Genomic DNA, 20,764 nt, shown 5'->3' with positions numbered 1-20,764 from the left:
ACTTTCAGCTCCCTCCAAAGATTTTCTATTGGGTTCAGGTCTGGAGACTGGCTAGGCCACTCCAGGACCTTGAGATGCTTCTTACGGAGCCACTCCTTAGTTGCCATGGCTGTGTGCTTCGTGTCGTTGTCATGCTGGAAGACCCAGCCACGACCCATCTTCAATGCTCTTACTGAGGGAAGGAGGTTGTTGGCCAAGATCTCGCGATACATGGCCCCATCCATCCTCCCCTCAATACGGTGCAGTCGCCCTGTCCCCTTTGCAGAAAAGCATCCCCAAAGAATGATGTTTCCACCTCCATGCTTCACGGTTGGGATGGTGTTCTTGAGGTTGTACTCATACTTCTTCTTCCTCCAAACACGGCGAGTGGAGTTAGACCAAAAAGCTCTATTTTTGTCTCATCAGACCACATGACCTTCTCCCATTCCTCCTCTGGATCATCCAGATGGTCATTGGCAAACTTCAGACAGGCCTGGACATGCACTGGCTTAAGCAGGGGGACCTTGCGTGCGCTGCAGGATTTTAATCCATGACGGCGTAGTGTGTTACTAATGGTTTTCTTTGAGACTGTGGTCCCAGCTCCCTTCAGGTCATTGACCAGGTCCTGCCGTGTAGTTCTGGGCTGATCCCTCACCTTCCTCATGATCATTGATGCCCCACGAGGTGAAATCTTGCATGGAGCCCCAGACCGAGGGTGATTGACCGTCATCTTGAACTTCTTCCATTTTCTAATAATTGCGCCAACAGTTGTTTCCTTCTCACCAAGCTGCTTGCCTATTGTCCTGTAGCCCATCCCAGCCTTGTGCAGGTCTACAATTTTATCCCTGATGTCCTTACACAGCTCTCTGGTCTTGGCCATTGTGGAGAGGTTGGAATCTGTTTGATTGTGTGTGGACAGGTGTCTTTTATACAGGTAACGAGTTCAAACAGGTGCAGTTAATACAGGTAATGAGTGGAGAACAGGAGGGCTTCTTAAAGAAAAACTAACAGGTCTGTGAGAGCCGGAATTCTTACTGGTTGGTAGGTGATCAAATACTTATGTCATGCAATAAAATGCAAATTAATTATTTAAAAATCATACAATGTGATTTTCTGGATTTTTGTTTTAGATTCCGTCTCTCACAGTTGAAGTGTACCTATGATAAAAATTACAGACCTCTACATGCTTTGTAAGTAGGAAAACCTGCAAAATCGGCAGTGTATCAAATACTTGTTCTCCCCACTGTATATATTGTTCTTTTTTACAGCTACTCTTTATATTTTTTTCTTATCCGTATTTTTTGAAACGACAATGTTGGTTAGTGGCTCGTAAGTAAGCATTTCACTTTAAGGTCTACACCTGTTGTATTCTGCGCATCTGACCAATAAAATGTTTGATTTGACTTTGACAGCAATACAACATCCCCAGTCCTTTGTCCCCCCCCTCAACCACCCCACACCAAGGCGTCATACAAAAAAGATTATGACAGAAAATAAATACACAAAAGAGAAAATTAAATTAAATTGATAACATAGGTGTTAAGGTAACAACGGAATCCTATTTGCACAGTGTAGCCACTGACAAAGGACATAACTGCCTATGCTGAAAATAACTAGACATTTTTCACTAGCAGCTCAAACACCGTCTGGCCTATGACCGTGTCCCCCAGTCCTGTCCCCGGGGACCCGAGGTGGCACATCACTGCCCCCACATCCAACGCACTCGACTCCAGTCAGAAATTTGTTCAATTGAATCAAGTGTGCAGGGACTAGGGCAAGTACAAAGATGGCCCCCACAGGGCCAGGAGAAACCGGTCCCTACAGTGGATGAAGAGAACAGCAAGGCAACAGTGCGTGGATGACACTATTAAATGTAATTAAACGGGTATCACAGTAACAATGGAATTCTATTAACAGATCACAGCCACTTACACAGGACATGACTGCCTATACTGAAATGTTAGCACTAAAGTATGTGGAAGATGGCATCTCTACATAGTTATTCACTACTCTAGAAGTTAAACAAATGCTACTGGATTCACCTGGTGGGTGGTAAAACATTAATACTGCTGGATTCACCTGGTGGGTGGTAAAACATTAATACTGCTGGATTCACCTGGTGGGTGGTAAAACATTAATACTGCCGGATTCACCTGGTGGGTGGTAAAACATTAATACTGCCGGATTCACCTGGTGGGTGGTAAAACATTAATACTGCTGGATTCACCTGGTGGGTGGTAAAACATTAATACTGCCGGATTCACCTGGTGGGTGGTAAAACATTAATACTGCCGGATTCACCTGGTGGGTGGTAAAACATTAATACTGCCGGATTCACCTGGTGGGTGGTAAAACATTAATACTGCCGGATTCACCTGGTGGGTGGTAAAACATTAATACTGCCGGATTCACCTGGTGGGTGGTAAAACATTCATACTGCCGGATTCACCTGGTGGGTGGTAAAACATTCATACTGCCGGATTCACCTGGTGGGTGGTAAAACATTCATACTGCCGGATTCACCTGGTGGGTGGTAAAACATTCATACTGCCGGATTCACCTGGTGGGTGGTAAAACATTCATACTGCCGGATTCACCTGGTGGGTGGTAAAACATTCATACTGCCGGATTCACCTGGTGGGTGGTAAAACATTCATACTGCCGGATTCACCTGGTGGGTGGTAAAACATTCATACTGCCGGATTCACCTGGTGGGTGGTAAAACATTCATACTGCCGGATTCACCTGGTGGGTGGTAAAACATTCATACTGCCGGATTCACCTGGTGGGTGGTAAAACATTCATACTGCCGGATTCACCTGGTGGGTGGTAAAATATTCATACTGCTGGATTCACCTGGTGGGTGGTAAAACAGTAATACTGCTGGATTCACCTGGTGGGTGGTAAAACAGTAATACTGCCGGATTCACCTGGTGGGTGGTAAAACATTAATACTGCCGGATTCACCTGGTGGGTGGTAAAACATTAATACTGCCGGATTCACCTGGTGGGTGGTAAAACATTCATACTGCCGGATTCACCTGGTGGGTGGTAAAACATTCATACTGCCGGATTCACCTGGTGGGTGGTAAAACATTCATACTGCCGGATTCACCTGGTGGGTGGTAAAACATTCATACTGCCGGATTCACCTGGTGGGTGGTAAAACATTAATACTGCCGGATTCACCTGGTGGGTGGTAAAACATTCATACTGCCGGATTCACCTGGTGGGTGGTAAAATATTCATACTGCCGGATTCACCTGGTGGGTGGTAAAACATTAATACTGCCGGATTCACCTGGTGGGTGGTAAAACATTCATACTGCCGGATTCACCTGGTGGGTGGTAAAATATTCATACTGCCGGATTCACCTGGTGGGTGGTAAAACATTCATACTGCCGGATTCACCTGGTGGGTGGTAAAACATTCATACTGCCGGATTCACCTGGTGGGTGGTAAAACATTCATACTGCCGGATTCACCTGGTGGGTGGTAAAACATTCATACTGCCGGATTCACCTGGTGGGTGGTAAAACATTCATACTGCCGGATTCACCTGGTGGGTGGTAAAACATCTGATGCTTCTAACCGAAAGTCACATCTTGATCGATACTCTCATTAATGTGGTTCTTCAATAATTATGCAAAGTACTTGTTGGATGCGCATTTGGTGTCCGTCTGATTTGAGTTACTCTGATATTTTCATACATCTGATCCAGGAAGGGATTTTCCAAGTGACAGTCAAGTGAGGAGCAGCTGTTGTGATGGCACATGCCATGCCCAAACAGCCCAGGTGCTGGAGTAATGTCCAGAATATTATGGTGTCTCGTTCCTTAAGTTGGTGAAGACGGTTGTGCCTGGAACCACGTTGGATGGAATATCTCTAGCTATTTGAGGTTGATCGTCTTGTCTGCTTGATTTACAGCAGGGTCTCGTTAGATTCAAGAGAAAGCATCAAGGTGACGTGTTCATGTCTTTGTGCCTCGGATTGGACACCAAGTCTGCTGTGCGCAATTGTGTCGGATAGACTATTGCGCAACACCCAACACTTGCTGTTAATTATTCTGCATATAATGACTAAAATGACGTAGCCTAATGGCCTTGTACCACGCTAGGCTAGCTGCCGCCCTAACGAGAAACATTAACAATGGATTAGAGCAGAAATACCACAACAGGCAGCAAAAATGAAAACACATCAGACTGAATGATCAGCAGGTGTATGATGATCAGTCAGCAGATCAAGTAATGTTTTTGAAGGAGTGGTGTCAGACTGAATGATCAGCAGGTGTATATTGACCAGGTAATATGTTTTGAAGGAGTGGTGTCAGACTGAATGATCAGCAGGTGTATATTGATCAGGTAATATGTTTTGAAGGAGTGTGGTGGGATGAATGATCAGCAGGTGTATATTGATCAGGTAATAGGTTTTGAAGGAGTGGTGTCAGACTGAATGATCAGCTGGTGTAAATTGATCAGGTAATAGGTTTTGAAGGAGTGTGGTGGGATGAATGATCAGCAGGTGTATATTGATCAGGTAATAGGTTTTGAAGGAGTGGTGTCAGACTGAATGATCAGCTGGTGTAAATTGATCAGGTAATAGGTTTTGAAGGAGTGTGGTGGGATGAATGATCAGCAGGTGTATATTGATCAGGTAATATGTTTTGAAGGAGTGTGGTGGGATGAATGTGTAAAGTTTTGATGGTCTTTTGCAGCTCATTCCAGTCGTTGGCGGCAGAACACTGTCATGACTGACAGGAATAACCAGCTCTACATCTAGCAGAGAGCAGGTTGCTGTTGCTAGGGGAGATGCTGAGGTACAGGGGTCTAGTGTCGCGTATGTAAACAGAGCCAGTTGACCAGGCTGTAAAGGTCACAGGCTGTAAAGGTCACAGTGATAAGTGTTGAAGGGGGCACAGGTAACAAAGCGGATGGCAGTGTGGTAAAGTACATCTAGTTTGAGGGAGGTTTTGGGGCCTTTAAACCACATTGCCCTTGTCCAGGATTGGCAGTATGTTCATTGTTCCAAGGCTGTGCTTGGCAGGGTGGGTGGATGTAACTACCCTGGAGGTGGGTATGGAATGACAGTGACCAGTACAGCTGTATACCAGGATATTTATAGGTGTCGACATTAATGCTGAGCCCATTTAGTCGACTGGTTGATTGTTTGGTTGGATGGGCTGTTTAGTCGACCAAGATTTATTTTGTTGAGCAGCTGCAAAAAAATAAATAATAATAATCATTGTGTCTTACCTGTCTGAGTGGACTAATCCGTTGTGGAGGCTGTGGGAATGGTACAGTCCATCACTAAGTTATGTGCTACTGAAATTGTATATGGTTATATTACGTAGGCACAAGGGTGCCACACTAATACAAATATTGCCTTACAACTGATGCACTTCCTCCCGCGTTGGATAGAGGTCGCTGTCCACAGTTCTGAAACGCATCAGTGCACTGTTGAAATGGTGTCTTTTCCTAGACCATGTGGCTATGTGCAAAGTTAAGCAGCATATTGGTGTAGAGAACTGCTGTGGAGGCAGCAGCAGAATGAGGAGAAAACAGCCCGTGACTTAAGTGAGGAGAGAGGAAACCAACTTAAAGGGAAGTCTATAATCAATAGCCTAACTGTTAAATGTGCCTGGCTTTATAAATATTCCATATATATCTACAGAAATAAGACAAATCCTGCTTCTGTTGCCAGTTTGAGTGTTTGTTTAATAGAGTACTGATTCAGTGAGCACCAACTACAACATGTTGGATATTTTTGTTTTACCAAGTCAGTTGTTTTTAATATTTGGGGATGTACATGTTTTTGTTCCACTGGAACAGCCTCTCGGGTATAATTTATCATTTATTTACTGTTTACACTTCCAGATTGTCAAATTCTATTTGTAAAAATAACCCTCCATCTCCTTATTGCTATGATCATCAAATCAAGTTTATTTTATATAGCCCTTCGTACATCAGCTAATATCTCGAAGTGCTGTACAGAAACCCAGCCTAAAACCCCAAACAGCAAGCAATGCAGGTGTAGAAGCACGGTGGCTAGGAAAAACTCCCTAGAAAGACCAAAACCTGGAAGAAACCTAGAGAGGAACCAGGCTATGAGGGGTGGCCAGTCCTCTTCTGGCTGTGCCGGGTGGAGATTATAACAGAACATGGCCAAGATGTTCAAATGTTCATAAATGACCAGCATGGTCAAATAATAATCAGGAGTAAATGTCAGTTGGCTTTTCATAGCCGATCATTAAGAGTATCTCTACCGCTCCTGCGGTCTCTAGAGTTGAAAACAGCAGGTCTGGGACAGGTCAGGGTTCCATAGCCGCAGGCAGAACAGTTGAAACTGGAACAGGTCAGGTCATCATTATGATAAGTCATGTAATTATCATTAGTAGGCTTAGTATAGCAGCCTCCTATAACCACCATGGAGCTGAAGGCTTTAGAGTACTTCCTGTTTAGTCTTAATACTGTAACGCACTCACATATGACCCAACACACAGCCTCTCTCTCCTCTCTCTCCCTGCATGGTGAACATATGACCCAACACACAGACTCTCTCTCCTCTCTCTCCCTGCATGGTGAACATATGACCCAACACACAGCCTCTCTCCTCTCTCTCCCTGCATGGTGAACATATGACCCAACACACAGCCTCTCTCCTCTCTCTCCCTGCATGGTGGACATATGACCCAACACACAGCCTCTCTCCTCTCTCTCCCTGCATGGTGAACATATGACCCAACACACAGACTCTCTCTCCTCTCTCTCCCTGCATGGTGAACATATGACCCAACACACAGCCCCTCTCTCCTCTCTCACCCTGCATGGTGAACATATGACCCAACACACAGCCTCTCCTCTCTCTCCCTGCATGATGAACATATGACCCAACACACAGCCCCTCTCTCCTCTCTCTCCCTGCATGGTGAACATATGACCCAACACACAGCCCCTCTCTCCTCTCTCCCTGCATGGTGAACATATGACCCAACACACAGCCCCTCTCTCCTCTCTCTCCCTGCATTGTGAACATATGACCCAACACACAGCCTCTCTCTCCTCTCTCTCCCTGCATGGTGAACATATGACCCAACACACAGCCTCTCTCTCCTCTCTCTCCCTGCATGGTGAACATATGACCCAGCACACAGCCCCTCTCTCCTCTCTCTCCCTGCATTGTGAACATATGACCCAACACACAGCCTCTCTCTCCTCTCTCTCCCTGCATGGTGAACATATGACCCAACACAGTCTCTCCTCTCTCCCTGCATGGTGAACATATGACCCAGCACACAGCCCCTCTCTCCTCTCTCTCCCTGCATTGTGAACATATGACCCAACACACAGACTCTCTCTCCTCTCTCTCCCTGCATTGTGAACATATGACCCAACACACAGCCTCTCTCTCCTCTCTCTCCCTGCATGGTGAACATATGACCCAACACACAGTCTCTCCTCTCTCTCCCTGCATGGTGAACATATGACCCAACACACAGCCCCTCTCTCCTCTCTCCCTGCATGGTGAACATATGACCCAACACACAGCCCCTCTCTCCTCTCACCCTGCATGGTGAACATATGACCCAATACACATCCCCTCTCTCCTCTCTCTCCCTGCATGGTGAACATATGACCCAACACACAGCCCCTCTCTCCTCTCTCTCCCTGCATGGTGAACATATGACCCAACACACAGCCTCTCTCTCCCCTCTCCCTGCATGGTGAACATATGACCCAACACACAGCCTCTCTCTCCCTGCATGGTGAACATATGACCCAACACACAGCCCCTCTCTCCTCTCTCTCCCTGCATGGTGAACATATGACCCAACACAGAGCCCCTCTCTCCTCTCTCACCCTGCATGGTGAACATATGACCCAACACACAGCCTCTCTCTCCTCTCTCCCTGCATGGTGAACATATGACCCAACACACAGCCCCTCTCTCCTCTCTCCCTGCATGGTGAACATATGACCCAACACACAGCCTCTCTCTCCTCTCTCTCCCTGCATGGTGAACATATGACCCAACACACAGCCTCTCTCTCCCTGCATGGTGAACATATGACCCAGCACACAGCCCCTCTCTCCTCTCTCCCTGCATCCCGGGTGCTTAAACTATTTAATACATTTTAGAATAAGGCTGTAACATAACAAAATGTGGAGAAAGTCTTGGTCTGAATTCTTCCCTTAGGCACTGCATATGTAAATACTTATGTAAGCTAAGGTATTGTATCAACCATTCATTCATGTCATCATACAACATACGAGTCATGATTTGAAATGCAATCAAGCATTTTAGTTATAAAATAACAAAGCAGCCCTTGAATAATTAGCGTAAACAAATAAACCGTTCCATTTTAGAAATGGCATTCACGAATGTATACGTCTGGTTTTAGTCTATTTTACACAAAGGCTTTAAAAAATATATATTTAAAATGTTACAACACTCTGGTATGCTTATAATTTGAGTGTTTCCGTTGTTCCAAACGGTCAGAGAAGTGATAATCTAACAGCAGCTGTTTGGCAACATAATATACATCTAGTGCTTTCTCCTTTTTCTTCATCTCCACTATTTTCTACAACTAGTCAGTTATTCCACACCTCCAACTTCCCCGTTACCTCCCGAGCAACCAGTAAACATTCCCCCATTTTGAGGTTTATTTGTCACATCCTCTGCATCCATTTTGCTGTCATGTGTTCTGAGTTTATAACCAATTTATTGATGTGATGATATTGATGTGATTTATTTATCACGGCCCCGCACAATCAAATCAATTGCGGTCGGACTCCCTCTAGTCATTTTTGTCTCTTAATGATTTAATCAGAAAGTGTGCTTAAAGCATCAGACACGCTCAGTGCATATAGTTGATTTTATTAAAATGCATAGGATGTCTATATATGGAAAAATACAAATTAGAAAATGTTGTCCGATCAGTTGTTTGAAAGAACAAACGACTCTCGGTCGACCAATATTTTTTGGGGTGTCATGGACAGCCCTAGTCGACACTAGCTCTGACCCATTCAGGATGAGAATGTTAGGAGGGCAGGCAGGTTGAGGTAGTTCTGTTGGTGTTGGTAAGGTCAGAGAAGGCATGTTGTGAGTGGTTTTCAATCCTCTGAACCCAGGTCGCTGACTGTGTTGAGCAAGATGCACTAGTTAACAGAAGGCTTTAGCCAGATGAATTTCAACAGCCTCTTAATACTGCTTGTTGTCAAAAGCCCATGTGACATTGTTTAGACAGGAAATACAACCATCAACCCCCTAGACCTCAGCCCTCCACTACTTCCCTTGGCCTGCCTGCCCGCCTGGGGCAACGTTGTGAAATCCTTCTGACAGCCAGGTGTAGGCTAAGGTTTGACTCAGTCACACAGGCAGAGCAGAGGGTACACTGACTGGCAGGATCCACCCACTAACACACAGTTTTACTTCTAAACTGTTCTGTTGCAAAGATGGTTCCATTCTGTATGGCTGTGTCTTGTGAACTCCTGCTTTGCTTGTGTGTGTGTGATTTCATCTTTACTTCACTGTTGTGTAGGGCTTGCAAGTTAACCATTTCACTGTACTTGTGCATGTGGCAACTACAACTTGAAACTTCTACTTCCACTAATGTAGGTTAGAGGCAAACATCAGGGCGAGAGCTGGGATCATTCTAGCTCACTTTCTCCCACATCTCTGGTGTCAACGCACACACAGTATTTTTGCTTGGGTGGCCTCCCTGGATGGGAAGTGGGTCTTGCTCCTTGTGAAATAGGTCATTCAGTCTAGGTTAACAGAACAAGCAGTCTGTATTTTCCTGTTCCCTGCGTCTCGGTCCTCTCCTTCCCTGCGTCTCGGTCCTCTCACTCCCTGCCACCCTGTAGGCCCCATCTATAAGTCACCACTAGCTAGCCCCCTAGACACTAGCTAGCCCCCTAGACCAGGGGTGGGTAATTCCAGTCCTTGAGGGCCTGATTGGTGTCACAGTATTTGCCCCAGCTAACACACCTGACCCCAATAATCACCTAATCATGATCTTCAGTTTAGAATGCAATGTGATTAATCAGCTGTGTTTGCTAGAGAGAGAGAGAAAAGGTGCCACCAATCAGGCCCTCGAGGACTGGAGTTGCCCCCTAGACGCTAGCTGGCCCCCTAGATGCTAGCTGGCCCCCTAGCCCTTTAGATAGGGGTTAGGGTGCTATCTTAGACTAGTCTAGGCCCTAACTCCTAGCTTAGACTAGTCTAGACCCCAGGCACTGGGGTTAGATCTGTGAGGACTGGGTCAGTCGGTGTAGGCAATATGTCTACATTTCCTCCTCTCAGAGGGAAAGGTGGAGCTGCTCTTCGTGTGAAGACCTTTTTAACATGTACACACACACTGTACAAAATAGAGGTCGACCGAGTAGGATTTGTCAACGCCGATACCAATACCAATTTATTGGAGGACCAAAAAAAGCCGATACCGATTTAATAAGCCTATTTATTTAGTTATTGATATATATTTGTAATGATGACAATTACAACAATACTGAATGAACATTTTTATTTAACTTAATATAATACATAAATACCATCTATTTAGTCTCAAATATATAATGAAACATGTTCAATTTGGTTTAAATAATCCAAAAACACTCAGTGTTGGAGAAGATAGTAGAAGTGCACTATGTGCCATGTAAAAAAAGCTAACGTTTACGTTCCTTGCTCAGAACATGAGAACATATGAAAGCTGGTGGTTCCTTTTAACATGAGTCTTCAAATTTCCCAGGTAAGAAGTTTTAGGTTGTAGTTATTATAGGAATTATGACGCGTCGACTATTTCTCTCAATACCATTTGTTTTTCATATACCTTTGACTATTGGATGTTCTAATAGGCATTTTAGTATTACCAGCCTAATCTCAGGAGTTGATAGGCTTGAAGTCATAAACAGCGCTGTGTTTCAAGCATTGCGAAGTGCTGCTGGCAAACGCAGTAAAGTTTGAATGAACGCTTACGAGCCTGCTGCTGCCTACCACCGCTCAGTCAGACTGCTCTATCAAATATCAATTCATAGACTTAATTATAATATAATAAACACAGAATTACGAGCCTTTGGTCATTAATATGGTCAAATCCAGAAACTATAATTTCGAAAACATTTATTCTTTCAGTGAAATATGGACCCGTTCTGTATTTTATCTAACGGGTGGCATCCATAAGTCTAAATATTCCTGTTACATTGCACAACCTCCAATGTTATGTCATAATTATGTTAAATTCTGGCAAATTATTTCGCAACGAGCCAGCCGGCGCAAACTGTTGCATAAACCCTGACTCTGCGTGCAATGAACGCAAGAGAAGTGACACAATTTCCCTAGTTAATATTGCCTGCTAACATGAATTTATTTAAACTAACTATGCAGACAAAAAATATAGTTCTGTGTATTGATTTTAAGAAAAGCATTGATGTTTTTTTTTAAATATTAAATTTTGTTCATTTTCCAATTAAGAACATTCAAAATGAAAAGATATTAGACAATAATATGACAGTGACAGTAACAGACTGTAGTTAACCGTGTAAAATAATAATTGTATATATAAAAGTCATAATAAAATAATGAAACATTTAAAAAATGAGGCATTGGATCATATGGTCACCTGCCTTAAGCTACATATTATACATTACGTGTGAAACATTATATAAGGATTATATAGAGATTCAATCAATGTGAGGGGAGATGCTCCATATCGATGTGATGTGAGGGGAGATGCTCCATATCGATGTGATGTGAGGGGAGATGCTCCATATCGATGTGATGTGAGGGGAGATGCTCCATATCGATGTGATGTGAGGGGAGATGCTCCATATCGATGTGATGTGAGAGGAGATGCTCCATATCGATGTGATGTGAGAGGAGATGCTCCATATCGATGTGGGGGGGAGATGCCCCATATCGATGTGGGGGGGAGATGCCCCATATCGATGTGGGGGGGAGATGCCCCATATCGATGTGGGGGGGAGATGCTCCATATCGATGTGGGGGGAGATGCTCCATATCGATGTGGGGGGAGATGCTCCATATCGATGTGGGGGGAGATGCTCCATATCGATGTGGGGGGAGATGCTCCATATCGATGTGATGTGGGATGCTCCATATCGATGTGAGGGGGAGATGCTCCATATCGATGTGGGGGGAGATGCTCCATATCGATGTGGGGGGAGATGCTCCATATCGATGTGGGGGGAGATGCTCCATATCGATGTGGGGGGAGATGCTCCATATCGATGTGGGGGGAGATGCTCCATATCGATGTGGGGGGAGATGCTCCATATCGATGTGGGGGGAGATGCTCCATATCGATGTGGGGGGGAGATGCTCCATATCGATGTGGGGGGGAGATGCCCCATATCGATGTGGGGGGGAGATGCTCCATATCGATGTGATGGGAGATGCCCCATATCAATGTGGGGGGGAGATGCCCCATATCGATGTGGGGGGGAGATGCCCCATATCGATGTGGGGGGGAGATGCTCCATATCGATGTGATGGGAGATGCTCCATATCGATGTGGGGGGGAGATGCTCCATATCGATGTGAGGGGAGATGCTCCATATCGATGTGAGGGGAGATGCTCCATATCGATGTGGGGGGAGATGCTCCATATCGATGTGGGGGGAGATGCTCCATATCGATGTGAGGGGAGATGCTCCATATCGATGTGAGGGGAGATGCTCCATATCGATGTGAGGGGAGATGCTCCATATCGATGTGAGGGGAGATGCTCCATATCGATGTGAGGGGAGATGCTCCATATCGATGTGAGGGGAGATGCTCCATATCGATGTGGGATGCTCCATATCGATGTGAGGGGAGATGCGCCATATCGATGTGAGGGGAGATGCTCCATATCGATGTGAGGGGAGATGCTCCATATCGATGTGAGGGGAGATGCTCCATATCGATGTGGGGGGGAGATGCTCCATATCGATGTGGGGGGGAGATGCTCCATATCGATGTGGTGGGGGAGATGCCCCATATCGATGTGAGGGGAGATGCCCCATATCGATGTGAGGGGAGATGCCCCATATCGATGTGAGGGGAGATGCCCCATATCGATGTGGGGGGAGATGCTCCATATCGATGTGGGGGGGAGATGCTCCATATCGATTTTGGGGGAAGATGCTCCATATCGATGTGATGGGAGATGCTCCATATCGATGTGGGGGGGAGATGCTCCATATCGATGTGAGGGGAGATGCTCCATATCGATGTGGGGGGAGATGCTCCATATCGATGTGGGGGGAGATGCTCCATATCGATGTGGGGGGAGATGCTCCATATCGATGTGGGGGGAGATGCTCCATATCGATGTGAGGGGAGATGCTCCATATCGATGTGGGGGGAGATGCTCCATATCGATGTGAGGGGAGATGCTCCATATCGATGTGATGTGGGATGCTCCATATCGATGTGGGGGGGAGATGCTCCATATCGATGTGGGGGGGAGATGCTCCATATCGATGTGAGGGGAGATGCTCCATATCGATGTGAGGGGAGATGCTCCATATCGATGTGAGGGGAGATGCTCCATATCGATGTGAGGGGAGATGCTCCATATCGATGTGGGGGGGAGATGCTCCATATCGATGTGGGGGGGAGATGCTCCATATCGATGTGGTGGGGGAGATGCCCCATATCGATGTGGTGGGGGAGATGCCCCATATCGATGTGATGCCCCATATCGATGTGGGGGGAGATGCTCCATATCGATGTGGGGGGGAGATGCTCCATATCGATGTGGGGGGGAGATGCTCCATATCGATGTGAGGGGAGATGCTCCATATCGATGTGAGGGGAGATGCTCCATATCGATGTGGGGGGGAGATGCTCCATATCGATGTGGGGGGGGAGATGCTCCATATCGATGTGAGGGGAGATGCTCCATATCGATGTGAGGGGAGATGCTCCATATCGATGTGAGGGGAGATGCTCCATATCGATGTGGGGGGAGATGCTCCATATCGATGTGGGGGGAGATGCTCCATATCGATGTGGGGGGAGATGCTCCATATCGATGTGAGGGGAGATGCTCCATATCGATGTGGGGGGGAGATGCTCCATATCGATGTGGGGGGGAGATGCTCCATATCGATGTGGGGGGGAGATGCTCCATATCGATGTGGAGGGGAGATGCTCCATATCGATGTGGGGGGGAGATGCTCCATATCGATGTGGGGGGGAGATGCTCCATATCGATGTGGGGGGGAGATGCTCCATATCGATGTGGGGGGGAGATGCTCCATATCGATGTGGGGGGGAGATGCTCCATATCGATGTGGGGGGGAGATGCTCCATATCGATGTGAGGGGAGATGCCCCATATCGATGTGGGGGGAGATGCCCCATATCGATGTGGGGGGGAGATGCTCCATATCGATGTGGGGGGGAGATGCTCCATATCGATGTGGGGGGGAGATGCTCCATATCGATGTGAGGGGAGATGCCCCATATCGATGTGGGGGGAGATGCCCCATATCGATGTGGGGGGGAGATGCTCCATATCGATGTGGGGGGGAGATGCTCCATATCGATGTGGGGGGAGATGCTCCATATCGATGTGGGGGGGAGATGCTCCATATCGATGTGGGGGGGAGATGCTCCATATCGATGTGGGGGGAGATGCTCCATATCGATGTGGGGGGAGATGCTCCATATCGATGTGAGGGGAGATGCTCCATATCGATGTGGTGGGGGAGATGCCCCATATCGATGTGAGGGGAGATGCCCCATATCGATGTGGGGGGAGATGCCCCATATCGATGTGGGGGGGAGATGCTCCATATCGATGTGGGGGGGAGATGCTCCATATCGATGTGGTGGGGGAGATGCCCCATATCGATGTGAGGGGAGATGCCCCATATCGATGTGGGGGGAGATGCCCCATATCGATGTGGGGGGAGATGCCCCATATCGATGTGGGGGGGAGATGCCCCATATCGATGTGGGGGGGAGATGCCCCATATCGATGTGGGGGGGAGATGCCCCATATCGATGTGGGGGGGAGATGCTCCATATCGATGTGGGGGGGAGATGCTCCATATCGATGTGGGGGGGAGATGCTCCATATCGATGTGGGGGGGAGATGCTCCATATCGATGTGGGGGGGAGATGCTCCATATCGATGTGGGGGGGAGATGCTCCATATCGATGTGGGGGGAGATGCTCCATATCGATGTGAGGGGAGATGCTCCATATCGATGTGAGGGGAGATGCTCCATATCGATGTGAGGGGAGATGCTCCATATCGATGTGGGGGGAGATGCTCCATATCGATGTGAGGGGAGATGCCCCATATCGATGTGGGGGGGAGATGCTCCATATCGATGTGAGGGGAGATGCTCCATATCGATGTGAGGGGAGATGCTCCATATCGATGTGAGGGGAGATGCTCCATATCGATGTGGGGGGAGATGCTCCATATCGATGTGAGGGGAGATGCCCCATATCGATGTGGGGGGGAGATGCTCCATATCGATGTGAGGGGGAGATATATATATAAAAGGTTGCCAAATTCTGTAAAATATGTCTAACTTATTCCTCAAGCAGTAAGTGATTTTCTCCAGTGGGATACAACTATTAACTTCCAATAGCCACATTGCAACTGGCAGGGAGGAATCCGATTTCCATTTCAAGGCAATACATTTCTGTTAGCTTTAAAGTATGACTTTGCCTAAGATTGGAATTAGTAAAGTTACCCAGTAGACAGACGTCCGGGTCTAAAGGGAATGCAACCCCGTGAATTGAGAATAAGGTATCGCATGCCCCCTGCCAGAAACCGTGTAGTTTTGAACACTGCCAAGTGGAATGTTCCTTCATCTGAGCCACATCTAAAACATAGAGAGGAGATATCAGGGTTGAACTGCAGTCTAGATGGGGTGATATAGAGCTGATGGAGGAAATGAAACTGGATCAGTCTGTATCTGGACTTCAATGTGGAAGTAACACCATCCCTGCATAGGTCACTCCATAGACCCTCATCAAGATCAATACCCAGATCTTTTCCCCATCTAAGTCGGGGTTTATCAAGCTCAGGCAGTGTTAGTCCTGACATAAGAGCATCGTAAACACGGGGGAAAAGGCATTGATGTTTATGGTTAGGTACATTCGTGCAACGATTGTGATTTTGTTAAATCATCACCCGTTTGGCGAAGTAGGCTGTGATTCGATGATAAATTAACAGGCACCACATTGATTATATGCAACGCAGGACAAGCTAGTTAACCTAGTAATATCATCAACCATGTGTAGTTAACTAGTGATTATGTGAAGATTGATTGTTTTTTATAAGATGCGTTTAATGCTAGCAAGCAACTTACCTTGGCTCCTTGCTGCACTCGCGTAACAGGTGGTCAGTTTCCGATTATGGCAATATAACCGGCCATAATCGGCATCTAAAAATGCTTGTTATGGAAACTTCATGTCGGCCCTAATTAATCGGCCAATCGGTCGAGCTCTAGTACAAAACATTAGGAACGCCTTCCTAATATTGAGTTGAATCCCCTTTTGCCATCAGAACAGGCTCAATTCGTCGGGGCATGGGCTCTACAAGGTGTCGAAAGCGTTCCACAGGGATGCTGGACCATGTTGCCTCCAATGCTTCCCACAGTTGTCAACTTGGGTGGTGGACCATACGCTCAAACCGGTGCACCTACTACCATACCCTGTTCAAAGGCACTTCAGTCTTTTGTCTTTCACCCTCTGTATGTTACACAATCCATGTCTCAATTGTCTCCAGGCTTATTCTTCTTTAACTGGTCTCCTCCCCTTCATCTACACTGGTTGAAGTGGATTTAACAAGTGACATCAATAAGCTTTCATCATAGCTTTCACCTGGTCAGTCTGTCATGGAAAGAGCAGGTGTTCCTAATGTTTTGTACGCTCAGTGTACACACCCAAGACAGTGAAGCTTGTCAAATCAGTTTTCCTGACTTGGATCTAACCCATGCTTGTGTTTTCTGTGTTTCTTTATGAATGCCTCTTCTAACATTGGATTGGCTGTGGCTGGACTTGCCTCTACGATCACCTGCCTGGCTTCATTGGTGTGGTTTTGCCCCCATGCCTGTGTTTCCTGTGATGACCTTTAACCCGGAAGGCATTGGTAAACTTTCAACTGCGGATGGTAAAGCGTTTGCAGATCCCGAGGTGCTGCGGAGGCTGACGTCGTCAGTGAGCTGTGCCCTGGACGAGGCGGCTGCCGCCCTGACGCGCATGAGAGCAGAGAACACACTCAACGCTGGCCAGGCAGACAAGTATGTATCTACCCCAGTCCATCTATCAATACATCTATCAATACATCTATCAATACATCTATCAATACATGAGAACACACTCAACGCTGGCCAGGCCGACAAGTATGTATCTATCCCAGTCTGTAAATCTAATCAGTCTATTGCTCAAATACACATGTTCAGCAGATGTTATTGCGGGTGTAGCAAAATGCTTGTGTTTCTAGCTCCGACAATGCAGTAATATCTAGCAATTCACGACATTACACACAAACTTAAGTAAAAGAATGGAATTAAAGAATATATAAATATTAGGACGGGCAATGTTGGCGTGGCATTGACTGAAATACAGTAGAATAGAATACATTATATACAATGAGATGAGTAAAGCAAAAACATGTAAACATTATTAAAGTGACTAGTGTTCCATTATTAAAGTGACCAGTGATTTCAAGTCTATTTATGTAGGGCAGCAGCCTCTAAGGTGCAGGGTTAGATAGCCATCACATACCTCGTGATGGCTATTTAACAGTCTGATGGCCTTGAGATAGAAGCTGTTTTTCAGTCTCTCGGTCCCCGCTTTGATGCACCTGTACTGACCTCGCCTTCTGGATGATAGCGGCGTGAACAGGCAGTGGCTCGGGTGGTTGTTGTCCTTGAGGATCTTTTTGGCCTTCCTGTGACATTGGGTGCTGTAGGTGTCCTGGAGGGCAGGTAGTTTGCCCCCGAGGATGCGTTGTGCAGACCGCACCACCCTCTGGAGAGCGTTGTGGTTGCAGTCGCTGCAGTTGCCGTACCAGGTGGTGATACAGCCCGACAGGATGCTGTCAATTGTGCATCTGTAAAAGTTTGAGGGTTTTTGGTGCCAAGCCAAATTTCATCAGCCTGCTGAGGTTGAAGAGGCGTTGTTGCGCCTTCTACCCCACACTGTCTGTTTGGGTGGAACATTTCAGTTGGTCAGTGATGTTTACGCTGAGGAACTTGGAAGTTTTCCACCTGCTCCAATGCTGTCCCTTCGATGTGGATAGTGGGGTGCTCCCGCTGCTGTTTCCTGACGTCCACATTCCGAGGGCTCTCGCCTCCTCCCTGTAGGCTGTCTCGTCGTTGTTGGTAATCAAGCCCACTACTGTTGTGTCGTCTGCAAACTTGATGATTGAGTTGGAGGCGTGCATGGCCACGCAGTCATGGGTGAACAGGGAGTACAGGAGGGGGCTGAGAACGCACCCTTGTGGAGCCCCTGTGTTGAGGATCAGCTTCACCACCTGGGGGCGGCCCGTCAGGAAGTCCAAGACCCAGTTGCACAGGGCGGGGTTCAGACCCAGGGTCTGAGCTTAATGATGAGCTTGGAGAGTACCATGGTGTTAAATGCTGAGCTATAGCCAATGAACAGCATTCTTACATAGGTATTCCTCTTGTCCAGATGGGATAGGGCAGTGTGATGGCAATTGCATCTTCTGTGGAACTGTTGGGGTTGTATGCAAACTGAAGTGGGTCTAGGGTGTCAGGTAAGGTGGAAGTGATATGATCCATGACTAGTCTCTCAAAGCACTTCATGATGACAGAAGTGAGTGCTATGGGGCGATAGTCATTTACTTCAGTTACCTTAGCCTTCTTGGGTACAAGAACAATGGTGGCCATCTTGAAGCATGTGGGAACAGCAGACAGGGATTGATTGAATATGTCCATAAACACACCAGCCAGCTGGACTGCTCATGCTCTGAGGACGCGGCTAGAGATGCCGTCTGGGCCGGCAGCCTTGTGAGGGTTAACACGTTTAAATATCTTAAGTCGGCCATGGAGAAGGAGAGCCCACAGTTGTTGGTAGCGGGCCGCTTCGGGGGCACTGTTATCCTCAAAGCAGGTGAAGATGTTTAGCTTGTCCGGGAGCAACGCGTCCCAGACCTCTTTGAAGTGTGTGATTGTCTATAGACCCTGCCACATGTCTGAGCCGTTGAATTGCGACTCTACTTTGTCTCTATACTAACGTTTTGCCTGTTTGATTGCCTTACGGAGGGAATCAAACAGGCAACATCAATATATCTATCAATACACAAAACACACTCAATGCTGGCCAGGCTGACAAGTATGTGACACCCACTGAATATAGCAGTATCTGCATTTCAATCAGTCAGTGTGTTACGTCTGTGATCAATCAGTCAGTGTGTTACGTCTGTGATCAATATGTCAATCAATCAGTCAGTGTGTTACGTCTGTGATCAATATGTCAATCAGTCAGTGTGTTACGTCTGTGATCAATCAGTCAGTGTGTTACCTCTGATCAATATGTCAATCAATCAGTCAGTGTGTTACCTCTGATCAATATGTCAATCAGTCAGTGTGTTACCTCTGATCAATATGTCAATCAGTCAGTGTTACCTCTGTGATCAATATGTCAATCAGTCAGTGTGTTACCTCTGTGATCAATATGTCAGTGTGTTACCTTTGTGATCAATATGTCTGGTTGTTTTTCTTTCAAAATAATAGAAGTGTGATTATGAGGTGTGTGTGAGGGCTGTGTGTGTGTTCTGCTGTCACAGGGGCAGTAATTGTAGCAGTCTGGTTATTTTCAGCCGGAGTCTAGCTGAGGCGTGTTCGGACGGAGACGTGAACGCCGTGAGGAAGCTGCTAGACGAGGGGCGGAGCGTCAACGAACACACTGAGGAAGGAGAGAGTCTTCTCTGCCTCGCCTGCTCTGCTGGATACTATGAACTCGCACAGGTGTGTGTGTGTGAGAGAGAACAGTGCAGTGTGTGTGAGAGAGAGAACAGTGCAGTGTGTGTGAGAGAGAACAGTGCAGTGTGTGTGTGAGAGAGAACAGTGCAGTGTGTGTGTGAGAGAGAACAGTGCAGTGTGTGTGTGAGAGAGAACAGTGCAGTGTGTGTGTGAGAGAGAACAGTGCAGTGTGTGTGTGAGAGAGAACAGTGCAGTGTGTGTGTGAGAGAGAACAGTGCAGTGTGTGTGTGAGAGAACAGTGCAGTGTGTGTGTGAGAGAGAACAGTGCTGTGTGTGAGAGAGAGAGAGAACAGTGCTGTGTGTGTGAGAGAGAGAGAACAGTGCTGTGTGTGTGAGAGAGAGAGAACAGTGCAGTGTGTGTGAGAGAGAGAACAGTGCAGTGTGTGTGAGAGAGAGAACAGTGCTGTGTGTGAGAGAGAGAGAGAGAGAGAACAGTGCTGTGTGTGTGAGAGAGAGAACAGTGCTGTGTGTGAGAGAGAGAGAGAGAGAGAGAGAGATAACAGTGTAGTGTGTGAGAGAGAACAGTGTCGTGTGTGAGAGAGAACAGTGTCGTGTGTGAGAGAGAACAGTGTCGTGTGTGTGTGAGAGAGAACAGTGTCGTGTGTGTGTGAGAGAGAACAGTGTCGTGTGTGTGTGAGAGAGAACAGTGTCGTGTGTGTGTGTGAGAGAGAACAGTGTCGTGTGTGTGTGAGAGAGAACAGTGTAGTGTGTGTGAGAGAGAACAGTGTAGTGTGTGTGTGAGAGAGAACAGTGTAGTGTGTGTGTGAGAGAGAACAGTGCAGTGTGTGTGTGAGAGAGAACAGTGCA

At 46.9% G+C, this 20,764-nt stretch overlaps 1 protein-coding gene across 23 annotated transcripts in view; it reads left to right on the top strand.

Annotated features, from left to right (window-relative positions):
* The window catches only part of LOC139574679 (ankyrin repeat and KH domain-containing protein 1-like), a 68,675-nt gene that overhangs the window by 18,653 nt on the left and 29,258 nt on the right, over positions 1-20,764 (top strand). For 19 of the 23 annotated variants that reach the window (XR_011674814.1, XM_071399460.1, XM_071399458.1 and 16 more), the window contains exons 3-4: positions 17,092-17,248; positions 19,780-19,942. Coding sequence is in view for 22 of the 23 variants with exons in the window: in XM_071399460.1 (XP_071255561.1) it covers positions 17,092-17,248; positions 19,780-19,942 (320 nt within the window). In the remaining variant the exon portion in view is untranslated. The remainder of the gene's footprint in view (positions 1-17,091; positions 17,249-19,779; positions 19,943-20,764) is intronic. The other 4 variants (XM_071399469.1, XM_071399467.1, XM_071399462.1 and 1 more) reach the window with 1 other exon arrangement.

Source organism: Salvelinus alpinus, chromosome 4 (genome assembly GCF_045679555.1).
Source record: "Salvelinus alpinus chromosome 4, SLU_Salpinus.1, whole genome shotgun sequence".
NCBI classification, from domain to species: domain Eukaryota; kingdom Metazoa; phylum Chordata; class Actinopteri; order Salmoniformes; family Salmonidae; genus Salvelinus; species Salvelinus alpinus.
This window is presented reverse-complemented; position numbering and strand designations above follow the sequence as displayed.